This window comes from Calypte anna, chromosome 1, assembly GCF_003957555.1.
Source record: "Calypte anna isolate BGI_N300 chromosome 1, bCalAnn1_v1.p, whole genome shotgun sequence".
NCBI lineage: Eukaryota > Metazoa > Chordata > Aves > Apodiformes > Trochilidae > Calypte > Calypte anna.
In genome coordinates, this window is record NC_044244.1 from 134,100,711 (window position 1) to 134,119,146 (window position 18,436).

The 18,436-nt window shown below is 43.3% G+C and overlaps 1 protein-coding gene across 1 annotated transcript; it reads right to left on the reverse strand.

Annotated features, from left to right (window-relative positions):
• Positions 1–4,644: 4,644 nt before the first annotated feature.
• On the reverse strand, positions 4,645–10,533 carry LOC103532326 (lysozyme g). Its single transcript, XM_008498061.2, has 6 exons — positions 10,465–10,533; positions 8,979–9,053; positions 8,127–8,216; positions 7,131–7,327; positions 6,740–6,875; positions 4,645–5,193 (listed from the first exon to the last, which is right to left on the reverse strand). The coding sequence occupies exons 2-6, from the start codon at positions 9,019–9,021 to the stop codon at positions 5,063–5,065; spliced, it is 597 nt and encodes a 198-aa protein (XP_008496283.1). The 5' UTR covers positions 9,022–9,053; positions 10,465–10,533; the 3' UTR covers positions 4,645–5,062.
• Between the last annotated feature and the right edge of the window lie 7,903 nt (positions 10,534–18,436).

Below are 18,436 nucleotides of genomic sequence, written 5' to 3' on the forward strand. Positions count from 1 at the left end.
ATTGCTAATTAGTTTAATAAGGGTAGGATAAGAAATGAATGATCCTAATTATGCCTTGGGGGGACAAACTAATCTCATACAAGGTCCCCAAAGCAATTAACCTCACTTATGCTGTGGGAAGTTACCCAGCCTGAGCAGGGAGGTGGGATGCTCTGGGTAGCGAGGGTTGCACGGTGGGCAAGTGGGAAAATGGAGGGGCTTGTAGATGCCTGAGGCATGTCAGGAACTGGCAAAACTCCATGGATGAGAGGAGCCTAGAGGGGTGTGCTGTACCTGAGCTGTAATGAAGCTGTAATGAAGCTAGGCCCTGGGACTAAAAAATTGAAGAGCCATGGAGGGATCAGCCCATACCTTCTGTAGGTTAACAAGGGAATGAGAGAGAAAATTTACTGTCTTGAGCTCCTTGAGTGTTTTGCACCTGTTTTTGCCCTATATCAGTGCTTTTTTCATAGTTTTTAATCATTAATGGGAGTTCTCTTTCAGCATGGACAACACCCACGGTTTAATAGCTCTTGTCCACCATTAATTTCCCAACCACAGATTTTGAGAGAAACTTGTGTAGGACAGCATCTTGAGTTAGTGCAGTGGTATTTTAAAAGCTGGGGTGGAGGGCAACAGGGATGGGTTCTGTGAGAAGCTGCTGAAAGCTCCCCCAGCTCCAATTCTGGCCCCGCCTCTGCCCAGGGGGGAGCAGCTATGGGAAGCTGGATGTGCCTCTGTGAGTAACATATTCAAGATGGGAAAAATAAAACTACAAAAACCCAAACCAAACCAATCAAACAAAAAAACCCAACAAAACCCAAAAACTAAAACAAACAAACAAACAAACAAAACCCCAAAACATAAAGCAAACCACCAAACCCAAAACAAACCTATAGGGCAGGGGAGAGGAGGTGAGAGCAATACCAGAGAGAAGACACCAGGGTCAGTGAGGAAGGAGTGGGAAAGGTGCCTGAGCAGAGATTTCCCCTCAGCCCGTGGTGAGATGGCGGCTGTGCCCCTGCAGCCCATGGAGGAGCGCGGTGGAGAAGTCCCTGAGGGACCACGGTGGGGCAGATGTAAATTTCCAGCCCATGAAGGATCACGGTGGGCAGACTTGGAGCTGCAGCCGCGGGGTGACTGCTCCCGCAGCAGCCGTGACTCTGTGTACAGCCCAGGCGGGAGCAGTCTGTGCCTGAGGGACTGCACCTGTGGGAGGGACTCATGTCGGAGGGGTTCCTGAAGGACTCTCTGCCGGGAGAGGGACCCCGCGTTGGAGCAGGGGAAGGCTGTGAGGAGTCCTCCCCCTGAGGAGGAAGGAGCGGCAGAAACACCGTGTGGGGAACTGACCCTAAACCCCCCCTGCCCCTCCCTGTGCCCTGAGGGGGAGGCGGCAAGGAAGGGATCCGGGACCGGGGAGAAAGGAGGGGTGGAGGGGGAAGCAAGGTATTAGGTCTGGCCGTGTTTTCTGTTTCTCCTGGTATATTAATTTTTTTTTTTTCTTCCCAAATTGAGTCTGTCTTGTTTGGCACAGTACTGTAATTAGAGAATGAAAACCTCCCTGTCCTTGTCTCTATTAAGGAGCCTTTGGGTGAATTCTCTCCTCCCTGTCCCACAGTGGGGTGGGGCAGAAGCCCCCGGCTGGGGCTCAACTGGAACAGGAGGATTTGTGCAGCTCCACTTGAAGTGCCTCACCAGTCTGGCCACAAGCTGCTGATAACCAGTGTTTTTTCTTTTTATCTTAAGGCCCCTCACATATGAGGGCACTTCAGATTGCTGCTGGAAGTCTTATCAAGCTCATGATACGGCACAACCATGGTTTCACTCGTGGCCACTTACCCCCGGAGATAAGGACTTTGTCTGGCCTGAGGTGGATTTTACCTGCTAAGCCAAGCTGCCGGAGCCCTCCTGACTGTGTCTGGCTGCTATTGTTCTCCAGGTGCTTATGAAGACATCATTCAATCCTTTATTCTAGCATCTTCCTCAGTGTTGTAGTCAGGTGTCATCTTCCAGGATTCTCCATCCCTGGAAACATTCAAGGCCAGGTTGAATGGGGCTTAAAGAAACCTGGTCCAGTGGAAGCTGTCCCTGCTCACTGCAGAGAAGTTGGATCATATGACCTTTAAAGGTCCCTTTCAACCAAACCATTCTGTGATTCCCTGTATTTTTATTTCCCCTCTGATTTTTCTTTTTGCTTTCTTTACATATGCTTTTGCTTTTTCTGATATGTTGCTTGATATTAGGTCATTTACTTTTGCAAGCTACCTGTGTTTTTAATAGGCCACATATCCAAAGAGTGACCAAGAATGGACTGCAGCAGCCCTGGGCACACCAGTGGTATGGACACAGATTATCAGGGAACATAGACAAGGGAAACCTAAAAGGAGTTGTAGTGAGGAGGGGGATGGATCTATTCTCTCACCAGAAATGGCCTCAAGTTGAATCAGAGGAAGTTCAAATTGGATATTAGGAAAAAAATCTTTCCTGAAAGAGTGGTCAGGCATTAGAACAAACTGCCCATTGAAGTGGAGGAGTCACCATCACTAGAGGCATTAAAAAAACCCATGTGGATGTGGCACTTCAGGACATTGTTTAGTTGACATGGTGATGCTGGGTTGGTGGTTGGACTTGATTTTAGAGGTCTTTTCCAACTTTAGTGATTCTATGGTTCTACAATTCTATAAGCAATCTCACCGCACTGTTTGTCAGGGAAGTTTTTGCTCAAATCTTAAGGCAGTGTGCCACCTTGATCTTTCCTTAATTATTTACTCCTTCCTGACATTTTTTCAAGCAATTATATTTCAACACATTTTCCACAGTGATTTCCCTAACTTACCACAAAATGTCGATGCCCTTAAATAATATTTGCAACAAAATATAGAATAACTGTAATCAGGACTTTAAAAATAAACAGTCCTTCATAGTAATGCTACACAAGGCAGCACACAGATCTACAGACCCTTGGGTGTTGCTACCAGAACATGAAGCAGCAGCTTCATTGGTAATGCATGCAGAAATTGGACTCCTGAGAAGCTTAAAGATCCCCAGGGATGGCAACAGCAGTATTGGTGACAGACAGCCTGCTTGGCAGCAATTAAGGGTGACATGAAGGGAACCAAAGAAAGCTCCACTCTTGTTCATCCTCCAAACGCAAAAAAACAACTTTATACACAGATGCATCAATGAGACCCCTCGACCCATTTGACATTTATACTGATCTGCCAAGAAAATGCATTCAAAGGTTTTACATAAGCAGTCTGTGTAACAGAGAGGTTTATATAACATAATGCAGCAAAGACTTCAACTTATGAATTTTACATGTTATTTCAAGTAGAAGGGATCAAACCATGTGATATATTTCACAAGTTTGTATTACAAAGTAATGATTTTACTAAAATTATCCAAACATGGTGCAGAATTCACTGAGGACTAAATAATATATAGTTTAAGACCTCTGGTTGCTCAGCACTGAACTGTTTTCTGTAGTCTTAAAAAAATAATCAGTAACATTGGAAGCATCCTGAAGCTCCCTCTGGTCTCCAAAGATAAGGAAGTGAGCTTACTTGCTTGCAAATGCTTTACTCACTCACAGTCCTTGCCTTGTCAGTAAGCAGGTAAGTGATGGCAAGACAAGGAGCACAGCATTAAAACTGCTCCACTCTCAGGAACTGCCTCCAAACCATCTCTCACTCTGCCTGCATCAACCCTGCCTGACAGGCCCCCAGCACAGCCCTGGGCAGGGGCCACCAGGCACATTCTGCATTGGCAAGGGTGATAGCCAGCAGAAAGTTGCCCTGATGCTCCCAAAATGGTTTTTCAAAAGGCTAAATGTGAATGTCCTTATTCCTTTGTTCACAGGTTCTGGGGGCAGGAGCTGTGCTTGGGCTGCCTCATGCCCTGCTTCCAAGTCCAGCTCTTTCCACCCACTCCAGGCTGCAGCACCATTTTCCTCTCCTTGGGCTCAAACTGAGTTTGAGAGTCATTCCAAGAGTACCAAATTAAGTTACCTATTTAATTTGCTGTCCATTGGGTGATCAAACAAACAAACAAAAAACAAACAAACAAAAAAGGATTGGGATTCAACATTTATCTTTATTTTCTCTCTTATTTTCAGAATTATTCTCAGTCAACCTAATTTTGCACCCAGACCCATCCATATTGAGGAATACTTTCAAGGAGAGCTTATAAACCCAGAGCTAATTCTCTCCTAATTTGAAGCTGGGATTCCTGGCAGAGGGACAAATGCTGAAAGCTTTTAAACTTGGAGGAAACCCAGTATAAATGTGCCAAAACTAAAGCAGGAAAGGCTGAGGGGGTGTTTTACCAACACTATCCTTGTGATACAGCTCCTGAGGAGGGTACACAAGGGGCTGGCTCCTGCTGGGAGGGCTGCTCTCTGATGGAAAGGTGTTTTGCATGACTGCTATGGCACACGTAGTACTGCCCTTCTAGAGGTTTTCCCATTTTGTGAGGCTTCTTTTCACATTAAAGATGTCTCCAGTCCCACCATGGCCATGGGCTCCATAGCTTGGGAGCCTAACAGAAGTGTTTTTAGCATTGCCGTCCACAAGGAGGACTATGGGAACAAACATGCAGCAGTCAGAGGCTGATGGTGAAGTGACTTCATTGCTCAGCTGTTAGCACCACCAAGGGGAAGGTAGATTTCAGCTCAGAGGCTTCTCTCCCTTATTGGTTGGGGAAAGGGAGAGGGAAGGAGATGGAACATGTGAAGAGCACAAGCAATGCCCAAGAAGAGATGCTTGTGTGCCCACACCTGAGCGATGCACAGACAGCCCTGGGTTCATCTCCACACAGGAATTAAGCATTGTTCGTAATTAAGCATTGCTAATTTGCCTGTCTGCCAGTCAAAGTACCCGAGCTTCTGGTTTGTCACCTCTGATGTTCCCCTGGAGGGCAGCACTGAGCTCGCCCGTAGGTGAGTGGGGAGCTAGAGTGTGCCTTGGTGGGCATTGCCATCGGCACCAGTCCTGCCAGGAACCCTCGGGAATTGCTCTGGGTATTACAATCACTACTGGGATAGCCTATGTAGGGGAGAGGCTCGGTGGTGGGGTGGGATTAACATCTAGAACCCGTGACTCTTGAAGTATTGGGCTCTGCTGATGACGCTGTTGGCGTAGTAGCTGTCTCTGCCACACGGGTCGTCCTCGTAGGCAATGTGGTTCCCCATTTTCGCACGGTAGGTACAGATTCCCCCTGGAAAAAGTTAAAAAGGAATTGTCTGGGGGCTTATAAGTAAGAAAGACATTTTAAAGTAAAAAAATCCTAGCCGAAAGGGCCATGCATCTCACCAAGCCTACACAATGTCTTGGGAAATTGCTGATTGTGCTTTACTGTAGAAAAACAAAAAACAAACAAAAAACCCCCCACAAAAACTATTTTGCAGAATCCTTATTTCTGTAATGAAGTAATTCATCACTCTCTCCAAATTCATGTGGGGATGGCATGGTAGTCCCAGAAAAGGGAAAGCAAGAAATAATGTAGAGTGAACAAATCAGCATGCAGATAACATGGACTACAACCAAACCTAGATCCCAAGCTCCCTTGATACAATCAACAGCCTGCTACAATAAACCTGTTGTGTTGCAGTGCCTCAGTTTTTGCCTTCACCAGTGACTTTTGTTTAGTTGGTTTCTACCTTATTTCACAGAATCACATAATTGTTATGGTTGGAAAAGACCTCTGAGATCACTGCATCATCAACATCCCACCCCCCAAGAAAATATATTTATCTGTATCTAAATCACCATCCCCAACAGAGCACATCCTGAAGCACCTTATCTACATGGTTTTTAAATACTTCCAGGGATGGTGACTCCACCACCTCCCTGGGCAACTTATCCACCTGACAGCCATTTCACAGATAGGATTAACTGATAAGAGGATAACACTAGACCTATTTGTATTGACTAAGCACAATGCTTTTCCCAAGGTATTTAAAGAGGTCCTGCATCTGGCTATTGACTCACAGTGACCCAGCTGCTCAATGTAGTGGCTCTCTGTGGGCTTTTGTCACTGAAGGGGCAACCTGCCATGTCTATGCCCGACACACTTTGCTCAGTGCTTCCATGCTGTTTCAGCAACTCCCAGGCTGGGGCTGCTTTCCTGCTGCTTCCTACTGCAGTAAAGCAACCAAGTGTTGCAAGACAAACCTCTCTTAGGGCATGGCACTCCAAGGTCCAACAGGTGTTCCAGCAGAAGCGCACAAACAGTGCCCTGAGTTGGTTGCCCTCAGGATTGGTTAGCCTGGCTCAGTGCTACTGCTCCAAATTCAACTAACCGCTCTGCTGACTTACTCAGAAGTGAGCTGAGCATGTGTCTTAGGCCTCACCTTTTAATGGCCCCCCAGTCCTGCTCATGCCCAGTTGGGGCCTGCCCTAATCAGGCACAGGTGGGCTTAACACAAGTTCATGCCCACTGCCTGGTAATTAGTGGCACCTGGTTGCCTCATTTCACTACAGCCACGGAGCTTGGTACAGTCCTTTTACAGGAGAAACATGGAGGCCCCGTGGATGGTGCTTTGAGCTGGGAGGCTGCGTTTGTGTGCTGATCTCTTGCCTGCCTGCTGTTTTGGGACTGCCTCTCTTCAATTATAAAATTGTGTGGGCTTTCTGTTTACTTGTTTTTGCAGCAGATGCTGTAAAATCTACCAGACTGATGTTCTTTTTCCCTTGGAAAGTGAGACCAACAGATGCACAGCACCTCCATCATGTCCCTTTGTAGTACATAGCCCATCACATACCTCTCAGCTGCCTGTCCCAGGTCCAGGTAGGATGTCTTGCCCGTACTTCATTAATTGCAAGAACCAGGATAGTTGAGCACTGATTTATGTGTTCTTCACTGTCCCACACTCCAAAAGGGTGTTGCTGCCGGCCAAGCTAGAAAAGTCAAGCAAGAAAACAAGTTTCCCTTTGTAGGCAAACGCTGATGCAGCTTCTCCCTCTTCTTTGTACTCCTGGGCTGTGAGTCATGGAAGTGACCTTATTCAGGATAACACTTAAGCACAACCCTTGGATGCAGAGAGGATGTTTTTAAGTGCTGTCTCAAACACAGAACAGTCACTTGCTAAGATAAAGCCTTGGGATATACACTCCATTGCTATTTTGTTACTCATGCCCATCTCTCTGGTGTACCTGCATCAAGCCGAACTTGCGCCGATCCTGGTCCCAGCCGTTGTTCAGGAGCTGACCCACTCGGCTCTCCTGAGAGATGATGGCAGCAATGAGTGCAGGGTCCAAACACAGGTTTGTGGCTACTCTCTTAATTGGGACCTCATATTTCCTCAGGCGTACGATGTCTACCTCAGCAGTCTTCCGTATCGTGGCAAGTCCTGCAGAGTAGGAAAAGCAAGACTTACACACCCTCCTGTCCAAACCCCTTGCTTATTTCTTGAGTGTGTGTATCAAAGGAGTAACTCCAGTTTTGAAGAAAATGGAGCCACACTGTTCTGGGCAGTGGTGCTTGAGGAACAAGCACAGCCCCATTGGTTTTGGCAGTGCTGTGGCAGTACATGAGGATGATGAAGGGAAGAGGGCAGGTTCTCAGGAGGTGAGACTGTATGTTCATCATCCTATTTTGCTGCTGCACTGCTGGAAATGGGTCTCTGGAGTCAGGAAAGTAAAGTTTCAAATTGCATTAGAAAAAAGTGAGAGGTGTATTACCACTGACCAGTCAAACTGCAGTAACACCTAAGTTGTCCCTCTGTGTAGAGAAAGGTGCAGGTTTTTTGGAAGTAATTTTGGAACAGTTTGAAAAAAAAGGAAGTGGATTCAGATCCATGACTGGATACCTGCAGTCAAGTTTTTCAAGGCACCAAGCTGACAGGTCCTGGGATTTTGTGAGGATGCTGATTCTAAAGTCCTGGCTGATGAAGAAACCATTTTGATTGAAAAGGGTTTGCACCAATTCCCTTTTCTGAGGCTGAGGATCCTGACTGTGGGACTGCTTTCAACTGCTTCCTACCAGGCATGGAGGCTTCACAGCACCTGCCATTTTAGGGGAGAAGGTGTTTCTTTCCCCTTTAGCTAATTTGATAGCTGTACCACATTTAATTTGGCAATAAACAAAGGCAAAGCATCTGTCTGTCAGGTACAAATAGGTTGACAAATCAAGCAATGAATGATACCTACCACAGTCCGGGGCTCTTACAGCTTTACAGGAGATTGTGGGGGCTTGAAGAGCACTTATATCACCATAGCAACTGTAACTCATGGATGGAGCTGGAAAATTAAACAGAGGTGTTTAAACACATAAGATATCAGGGCAATATTGTACAGCATGTTGGGAGTTAGTACAAGTGAGGGATTAAGCAGACCTGTAACCCCCACCACTTTGTGTTGGCCACTCTTGTATCATTGCCACTGGCCACCATCAGTAACATTATCAAAGAAAGCTAAAGATCAGAAATCTGTTTTCTAATTCAGTAGGTTAAAGCACATGAAAATAATTTCATGAAGAGATTTCTGCCCTGTTAGGTCTAAAGGCTGTGTTGTTAGAGGGGAGCAACAGCATCTGCATTTATTTCAGAGGGTTCTTCAATGTCCCTGACAACTCAGATGGCTGGGAAAGGCTCCTGTATCCCTCCATAACTTGGTGAGGAATTAATTCAAGAGAGTGCTTGCCTCAGCCTGGGCAAATTACCCTGCTCCCTTGGTACCTGAGGGATGAACATCCTCTCCCAAACAGTCTGCAAGGTTTGTGAGACCATTTCTGAGCAGGCAGAGAATGCTAATGATCAGAAAATGTTAGCTGGGAAAATCAAGTATATTTGTGACTGCCTTTTGGTGTCAGTCTGCACACCAGAGGTGCTGGTTCAAAGGATGCAGGTGGGGGGGGCAAGCAGCCTCAAATGGACATTCAGCCACACGGGGTTTTACAGCACCCTGCTGAGAGGGTGGATTGCACCTTTCTTCCATACAGTCCTTCTGCATAATGATCTTGGGGTGTGTTTGACAACAAAACTGACCCAAGCCCTGTCTTACCAACAAAGGCCATGAGGCCCAGCAAGAGCAGCGTGGGGATCATGGCGGTGGCTCTCCTCAGCTACCCCAGGAGACCTGGAAACACAGCAGTTTACAAAACATGAAGGAATCAATCAGTGCTGATTTTCAACAACCCTGTAGCAAGGTTTGTGTGACAAAAGCTCCCACCCTGAGATCCTGGACAGGAATGGTTTTGGCTGAGGTGGGATGGGGAGCAGAAGCATGGGCTCTACAGCACAGGGTGCAGCCACAGGAAAGCGGTGAGGAGAGAAGCAAATGATAGGACCCTCATCTGTGCTCTGTTTTCTCCTGGTTTGGGGGATACAGGCTTCTCTTGTGGCTGAATGAGTCCTCCATCTCATGTGCCACTACACCATCACATTGAGACAGAAAGGCTGAGTCTGGGGACGAGGGAGGTCCCTGCTGTCAGCCTGAGCTGGGAATTTTTCATCCCTGTCATATCATATCCCTTGCTCACACAGTGCCTCTTGAATACCTGTAGCATGGCTTTATGATGAGAAGGTACCGTACCTTGGCTTTAATTCTATAGCTGTTTGAAGCCTGATGTGCTACAGAGTGCATGCATCCTTTGTCTTTCTGTTCAAATAACAATGGGATTTATCCTTGCCATTTGGAAAAATGCATTTTCAAAAATCAAGCCATGTGACCCTCTCTGATAAAAGCAGGCAAGGCAGGGATTTTGCTGGTGAAACAACACTTCTGCATTAATTTCTGTGTGTGATAATGACAGATAATCACTTTCGTAGTGATGTGTCTGTTGTTTGTTCATAAAATCCCCAAATAACATCAGATAGTACCTATCATCTGGAGAAAACATTGACTGTACTGTCCTGGCTGGTGAGTGCATTTAAACTGAACAATTTTTATGGCTTATAAATGTTTCTTTGTCCCTAAGAGGGTTTTGAATACAAAAGGCACCACCAGTCTGTAGGCAATTATGAAGCAATGCTATTAACACTTTCAAATGCCTTATTTGTTATAATAATGTTGACCTTTTCTCTAGCCTGTATTTCTACTGGAAAATGAATTGCATGGATTCACAAACACTGGTGTCATTGGAAAGACAATTGCCCTTGTCCTGAATGAGCTTATTTAGACTAGCAAACACCACCCCACCACCATCCCATTGGATCTGGGTACACACAGTAGCTCAGTTGGAGCTCCAAAAGTGAGTAATTGTAATGCTGGATCAATACAACTTAATCTAACACTTATTCATTCAGTTGCAAATCCATTCAGGGCTCCAGCAAAAGCTACAGGCTGTTGATGTTTCCACATAGACAAAATTGTTATATTACAAACTTCTAAGTTTTCAGCCTTTTTTTTCCCCCCTCCCATTGCAAAGATCGCCACGGGCCTTAAAAAGAAAGAGCATAACAATCACAATATTGACAAACAGCTAAATCAAAGCAAAATGAAGGCTTCTGGCTCTGAATAAATATTCTATGAGTTAATTCAGACTCACCTGTCTTCAGTCAGCCTTTCTTTAAGGCAGGTCACTTGATGACTTTTATATATATGTGTGTGAAAAGGTACCCGCCCTACAGGCTTTGGTATGTTAATTCCTACCTAGTGTGATGACATTTGTTTTAAAGTACTGTAAGTAATATATATTAAGAGCTTAGAACTCTTACGATTCCTTTCATCCAAAGATTTTCTCAAGTGGTGGTTGGTAAGACTCCGGACAGTTCTGTGAAAGGAAATAAATACTGGTTTTCATCCATCAATAAGAACTCTGATGCACAATAAAAGACCTGCAGAAAGCATTGAAGTGAATCAGTGGCAGAGGCCAGGAAAAATCAGGTCCCTGTCCAGTGCTCACCTTGTGTTACACCTTGGATCAGCCAAGACATGGTTCTGGAAAGGTTTTTGTCTTGTTTCCTTAGTAATTTCAAATTGGCAAGCTTTTAGTTTGGTATCATACTTTCATCTGAATATGAAAAAGTCAATTAAAGAAAAGCATCTTACTGTTTCATTGCTACCAGCAAGCCTAATTCAGGAGGGTGGCTTGAAAACTTTGTGAACAGAGGTAGGGTCAGACTTTCAGATTTGGAGAGACAGGATGCTGCAGCTGAAATGAGGAGGAAGAGAACAGGCCTCTTAGTAGCTGAATTCTGTCAGGGCATGCAGAGGGTCTCTGAAAACCTGTGCCAGGGACACCTCTCACTTGTGTAAAACATTGGGGTTACTTGGAAATGGAAAGATGGCCTGGGAGGCCAATCCCTTCAATTCTCTTCCCTTCTCCACATTTTTCTCTTCTCAAGACTCTGCCCATCACGCGTCGAGGCTAGGAAAGCAAAATTTTCTCCCAGTAGCTTTCTCTTCATTATTTAATATATCAGGAATCCATCTGTTTCTATCAGTCTCTTTTGGGCTTGAGATGTGGTGAGTACACTGTTTTGACCAGATGGTAATTACTGGGTTCAAAACCAAGCTATGGCTATTAGTCCGTAAAGGCCAGGAAATGATCAAGTGGTCCTCGTCACCTTAAAATCAATAAACACAAACATAATGGACTTCAATCCTGAGTTAGTAAGAAGAGAAGCTTCAATTGAGAACTTAGCCCTTGTGTTACAGGAGACTGAGATATGAGTTAAGGTGTGTCTTAATTATAAAATTAAAATATTTGGGTGAAACATGGAAGTAACAGACATCTTCATAAAGTTTACAACAAGGCTAGGCATTCATTCTTCATGTACAAACCTGGTATCTTATTGTGGTACCTCAGCCTAGGCTATCACTTAATTCTTTTGTGGAGTTTAACATTCTAAATGGTAAAAGGTGATGTTTGACATAATGCAAGCTAAGAATCTATGTGGATCTTTGAAAATAACAGGTAGAAAATGGAGACATCACATGCACTGTGTGGTTTTAATCCTTTCAACAGCGAATAACAAATTAAGAAATGTTGGAGGGAAGGCAAGCCAGAAGAAATGATCTGGGATAAGGTCAGAGTGCACAGCTTGATGGCAACAAACCCAGTGGCATTTGTCTTATACAGAACAAGATAACCTGTATTATAAAGAGATTTTTTTACCCTTAACTAAATGAAAATAATTTAACATTAATATCCTTTTACATTAATGACCTTTTTTAAGAACAGTATCATGTTACTGATAATAAAATAGTGTTCCTCTGTCAGTGAACCTGTGTTCATGCTGATAGCTTGGGACCTTTTTTTGAAAAGTAGCCTGTGGCTTTAGGTAAGATTTCTTTCCTAATGTGTTGGCCACTTGCTTCATGGTCCTTCACATAACATTTTGAATTTAAATACTCTTTGTCTTTGCTATGTATTTTCTTTCTCATTTAATACCCACGTAATCACAGGTTTTCTGCATTTCACAGTAGAGTCACATGAATTCTTAATGCCTGCTCTGCATGGCATTGCTCTTGATTTACTTACTCATTGAATAGTGGTGGATGTTATAAGTACAATTATTTTTATCTCTGCTGCTGTATGCTCTTGGGTTCCTAGGGCAGATTCCTTTTATTGACACAATTTCCAGTATAAGGCCAAAATAAGAGGATATTTCTCAGCAGCGTTGTGAATGGGACTTTTTCTTTCTAAAAACCTGTATATCCTCACAATTGTCCTCACAATTTTTTCCGACTGCCTTTTGGAGTGAATGCTGAAGGCAAGCAGCCTCTATGGAATCAAGGTTGTGCTCAAGGTTGTACATTGAATGGGGGAGCTCTCTGAGGCAGAGTGCTTGTCCAGGGCACTGGCACATAAAGGGACCTGCAAGATGTTAGAAAACCCCATCCTCTGCTCAAAGGTCTTTGTGGGGCTCTAAAGCCAAAGTATCAAATTCAGGTGATCCACTACATGAGAGCAGGCCTCATCTGTCACTAGCACAGCACTATTTTTCACTTTGTATGCTAGATTTAGTTTGGAAAATTATTCCATGAGTCAGATAAAGTCTGCCTCTGGCAGCCTATAATACAACAGAAGGGATGTATACAGCTGTGATATGATGCTACTTTTGATAGGTAGAAGAGGGGATGAGTTAGGAGGTATCTTTGTGTATGCACTTAAAGCAGATCTTTCTAAATGGCTCAACTTCATAAAGAGATATCCAGGAATGAGCTGGACTGATGTTCCTAAGCAATGTTACCTTCTCATATAACACCACTGGAACTCTTTTTACATTTTTCCTAATTTATTCTTGGTATTTTGGTTGGAAGCACAGGTTTAAGATATATGTGATATTGCAAGGCTCTCATGAGAAGGACAGTGGGTTACTGGCCCTCATGCTTGGTAGTAGGGAAAATATAAAAAAGCCATAGAAATATCACGTTATTACTAAATTAGTACTAAAGAAAAAGGACACATCTTTTATAATTAAAAAGATAACTATAATTTTAAAATTCTTTTGCTGTGGTGGGATTTTTAGACATAAGGGATGGCAGTACATGTTCCCCTTGTGCCAGATTTCAGTTAGCACAGGATGTGATTGGGAGGGAGGGGACAGAAAGTCAGGGCAAGAGGAGTTCACTTATCAAGTGGTAGCTGCCTCTTCTTAAACTTAAGCAGGAAAGCTTCCTGATATTCACAGGGGCATCCTGGCAATCAGCTACAGTCAGTGACCACAGACATGGTTTCCTCATGGTCTTTTGCTGACACTGTTATTTCCCTGAGCTAAGGGGAGTACAGAGTGGACAAAGAAATGCAACTTGACAGAACAGCGTTTCCAACTTGCTTTACTTAAGCTAGACAAGAGCACACCTGAGATCTAAAGCACGCCAAGGTTCAATACCACCAATTCTGTCCTACTCAAAGATTTTCACTCTGTATTTTTTTTCCTCATGCCGAGTGATCTACCAGGGGAAAGTTTTTTTTCTGTTATTTGGGTTTTTTCTTTAATTATTTTTTTTATTTCACTTAATGGAAATGCGATCATTTTCATTTTGCAAAACATTTATCTATTGCACATGCTGTATTCTCAAGTTGCAGGTTATGGTATCATGTTTCACTGAGTGATGAGAATACTACCTAAAATCACCTGGAACAATACCCATACTAATTACTGTCTCTGTTGTGAGTTTCAGCTCTGGTTTCATAACATCAGCAGGCAGATGCATTTCTCAGGTTGTTCCTTTTGTCTGATATGTAATTATAACTACTCACAGACTTTATAACTACTTAATAGGGAAGCTGCCCACCACAGCTGACGCATATTGGATGTCTACCACTCACTGGCCAGTTAAAGATGCAGCTGTAGCATCATTTCAAACAAATCCTCTAGAGCTCTTTCCCAACCTTAAAGGGCTACAGCCTGTTTAATAACTACATTTCCATAGATTTGCTTTTCTACTTCTAGTACACCTGTAAGTAATGATTGCAAAGGTCTTTAAACTTGCAAGACTTGGAGAGCTGTTTTCACTGTGTTCAGAAGTGAGCAGGAGCTGAGGACCCCAATCTCTATCATGCCTTTGAAGAATGTAGATGGGCATTGAAATGACATCCCACTCTGCAGAAAGCATCTCTCTAGTCATCATGTAAACTAGGACCAGAGAGGTTTATGAGGGAGGACAAAAGTATTTTCCTTCTGTTCTCTAAAGAAAGACTTTGAATTGTACTGTAGGAAAGGTGTTCTAGTAACGGGGTCACTGGACTGGATCTTATGTCAGTTCACATCCCATCTTAAAGAATAATTTCTCCCCTAAAGCAAGTAATTTGAAGTTCAAGCCAGGAGAGGGTTTATGCTCATAAAGCATGAATCAAAACATTGTTATACTCCAAAGCTGTGTTCCAAGGATTTGGCTGAGATGTACTTCTGCTCCTGTTTGAGTTCTAAAGTGGCCCAGACAAAGGATCTTGGTTCTTACATCCCAAAATCTGGTTCTGTACACTGCATCCCAGTACCAAAATCAATGGGTGTGTGGGAGTTTATAGCAGCCACACATGCATTTGCTGTCAAAAAGTGTCTGTGATGCCTATTTAGTTTAAACCAGCCATGACAGGGGCAAGACCAGTCTTAGATGATGACTTGAGGAAGGCAGAAACCTATACTAACTTCCCTCTGGTGGAAGGTGTAGCCCCTTCACCAAGACTGGATGCACGTGTGGTCACTCTTCAGCCTGCTGAGGCTCTTTGGATGTGGCACTCAGTGCCCTGGTCTGGTAACCACGGTGGTAGTGGATCAGGGGTTGGATTTGATGGTCTCAGAGGTCCTTTCCAACCTGGGTGATTCCATGATTAGAGCCAAAGGGCAGTCTGTGGGAAGAAAAGAGAATGGCCCTATTGCCCCTGTAGGGACACAGTTGCATTAGCTTCACATTCCTGAGACTGCTCTGGTGTTTCATAATGAACAAGCAGAAAGGAAAAAGCAGTCAAGGTGGAAAATAACACAAAGCATTTGGAATAGGAAGAAGAACCCTATTTTCCTCAAATTCATAAGATACAAAATCACATTTTCTCTTGCTCCCTCTTTTCAGTTCTGCAAGCCAGACACAGTGTTGTATAAACCTTCAGAAGTGAGGGTGGAGGGGAATGCTACACTTGGATCAACACTTTGTAGTCGCTCACTTTGGCAGCACCACTCAGCTTTCTGGATGTCGTGGATCCTGCTGTGGGGCACCACCCGCTGGAGAGGAAACTGACACACCTAATCCCAAACACAGGATTAGATACTGGAGCACCTAATTCTTGATGTTCCTTCCAAGGTGCTCCAGTAGAGCTTGTTTTCTTTTAGTTTCACACATACACAATAAGGATAATTCACAGGGATGTCAAACTGACACCCATCAGTAATTAATTATTAACTCTATCCATTAATCACGATAACTACTAAGAGCATTTCTGTGTGTCTGGAATTCATGATATAAAGCACTGAGGACAGTCAACATTTTAGAACCTCAACAGGAAATGCATTCAGATTTCCAGGGCAGCACATTAACAAAAGAAATAATTATCAAGGAGGAAGAAGCTGAGGAAAGGAATTAATGTGGTATTACAATCACCTCATTTTCATACAATTTCATCTTGGGAAAAGCAAATGGTTACTGAGATTGCATGGTTTATGAAACAAATAATTTTAAATTTTTCTAATAAGAATCACGTGTTGAAACCATGCCACCAGTCAGATTATGTCCAAACAGATTGTGTTCAAAAGGCCAAAGCATATTAATTGAGCTGACGAAGCTCCATGGCTCCTTGATCAGTGGTGGCTTATTTTAGACAGCTGAAGCCAGCTGTAATAGCTAATTAAAAAAAAAATAAATTAAAAAAACTCTTAGAATATGCAGCTCACGGGGGCTCGAAAAGCAAGTTAACTATTCCCTCTCCATCAAGAAACAAATATGTCTCAGTATACACACACTTAGAATTAATCCACCAAATTTGAACAAGACTTTTTTGGGGTGATGCTTTGGTCTCTTATCTACTACTTTGGCCAATCTGATGTGTTAGCTTAAACTGATAAAGAAGGCATGGGCATATGTCTTGGATCACCACAATCATATCAGACAGGTTTAACACTGAAGGCTCCAAAGCATGACTCAAGAACAAAAGATCAGAGTAGACCTTCATAACAGTAATTTTCTCAAATGTGGTAGAATTGATCTCACTATTTATCCTTTAAAAGGGGCTTAGGGGGGGGTTGGAACTAGATGACCTTTAAGGTTCCTTCCAACCCAAACCATTCTATGAACAAGTACCCTCCACTTCCAGTTCTTAAGAGAAGCTTTCTTTAAACTCTAGAGTGCATACCTCACACCCGAAGCTGTCACACACAACTGTTGTAGAGTCAGATCTACCCACCACTGACAGGATTTTCCTTTAAAAAAGTGGAATAAACAGCTATTGAATATGCAACAAGTACAAAAAAGACATTATTTCTGCAGCTGTTCATGCTTGCTTCTTTTTGTGTGTGTTTATGGGAGAAACAAAACAACATCATCCCTCACGCTGGGTTGGGGACCTTGGCTTTATTTTCACTTGGAAACAAAGGGCTTGTATTAGAAGCTGTGCTGTTCAAAGCCCACATTTTCTATATAAATTTCAGTAGGAAAGTGTTCCTTTTAGGATTTCTAGACAGGAAATAGCACAGTGTGGATTACTCGGAACTGAGGGTTAGAAAGCCTCAATTCACCTTTTGAGTGGGCCTCCCTCAGGGCTCCCTGCAGCAGGCAGGCAATCCAACCTCCTGCTGGCCTCTGAGAGCAGCTGCTCAGCTGTTGTCTCCTCCAGTTTATTTCTTGTACCATCTCTTTCAGGGACCAGACTTCTTCAACACTTCCCAAATATCAACTCAATGCGTAACTTGCAGGTAGATTTCTTGAAAAGTTAGACCAGCACAGGTGTAACACAGGATCAGTCAGTAACTGAAGATCGCACAAGTCAAATCCAAACCATGTAGCATTAAAAGCTGTACCACAGAGCTCTTCTTTGGTTATTATTGTTTCCATGCATTTGATGATTATTTGATACAAGCATCAAGCACAGACTGAAGCACTAATCATTACTGGAGTTACACACCGAGCTCATGCATAAGCCCTTCAAAAGTTCTATGTGAACATTTCTCACCTCTTTATTGTACAAATGCTCTTTCATGGCTAACACAAACCACATCAGGTACCATTTTGTGATTAGTATCCACTCAGGAACCTTATTTAGTCACATCCTTACATACACAAATCTGTGGTAAGCAGTTAATTACATGCAACCTACATCCTTTCTAGATATTATGTATCATCTTCTCCTCTGCTGGCCATATTGCCACCAGATTGCTCTTGACAAAGTTAAGCTTTCTGCTTTCCAAGTCTGTAGAGCTGACATTTGAGTCGGTGTTCTCTGTGTTGTTTACACTTCTGACTTGCTGACACAGATCTGGATACTTAGTTATTCAATCTAAACTGCAAAATCACCAAGCTCTACTCAAACTAGGACGGCTTTCCGATTTTTACAGAACTTTTAAGTTCCAGCCAAAATAAATTTTTTTTCAGATTGCTCATCCCAAACTCACATGCACATCAAGAATAGAGAACTTACCAAGGGGACCATTCGATGCCAATTTTAATTTTCATTCTAGGCAGAAAATGCAAAAAACAAACATGAAAGATTCAAAGCAGACACATCTACCGTGCTGCTTCTTTAAAAGAAATTTCAACTTAGTACAAACAGTCTCAATTTCCCCATTTACTTTAACAATGCATTTCTGCAAACTCCTTGTATCAGCACGGGAATGCATGTGACCATACACAGGTCAGATGAAAGAGGAGGAAACCGGAGATTAACCTAGAAAAAAAAATAAATCAGCTGCTTAAAGTGACAAGAAACCACAGACACTGACTAGGATTTGCATTGAGTTGGTAATGGAGCTATTGAGACATGGAACTGAATAACCTCTAACAACGCACCATGCTGGAATCCTGACAAGTCCACGTGTGCTTCCACACAGCATGCAACTGCATTAGACATTGTTTTTTTATTTCCA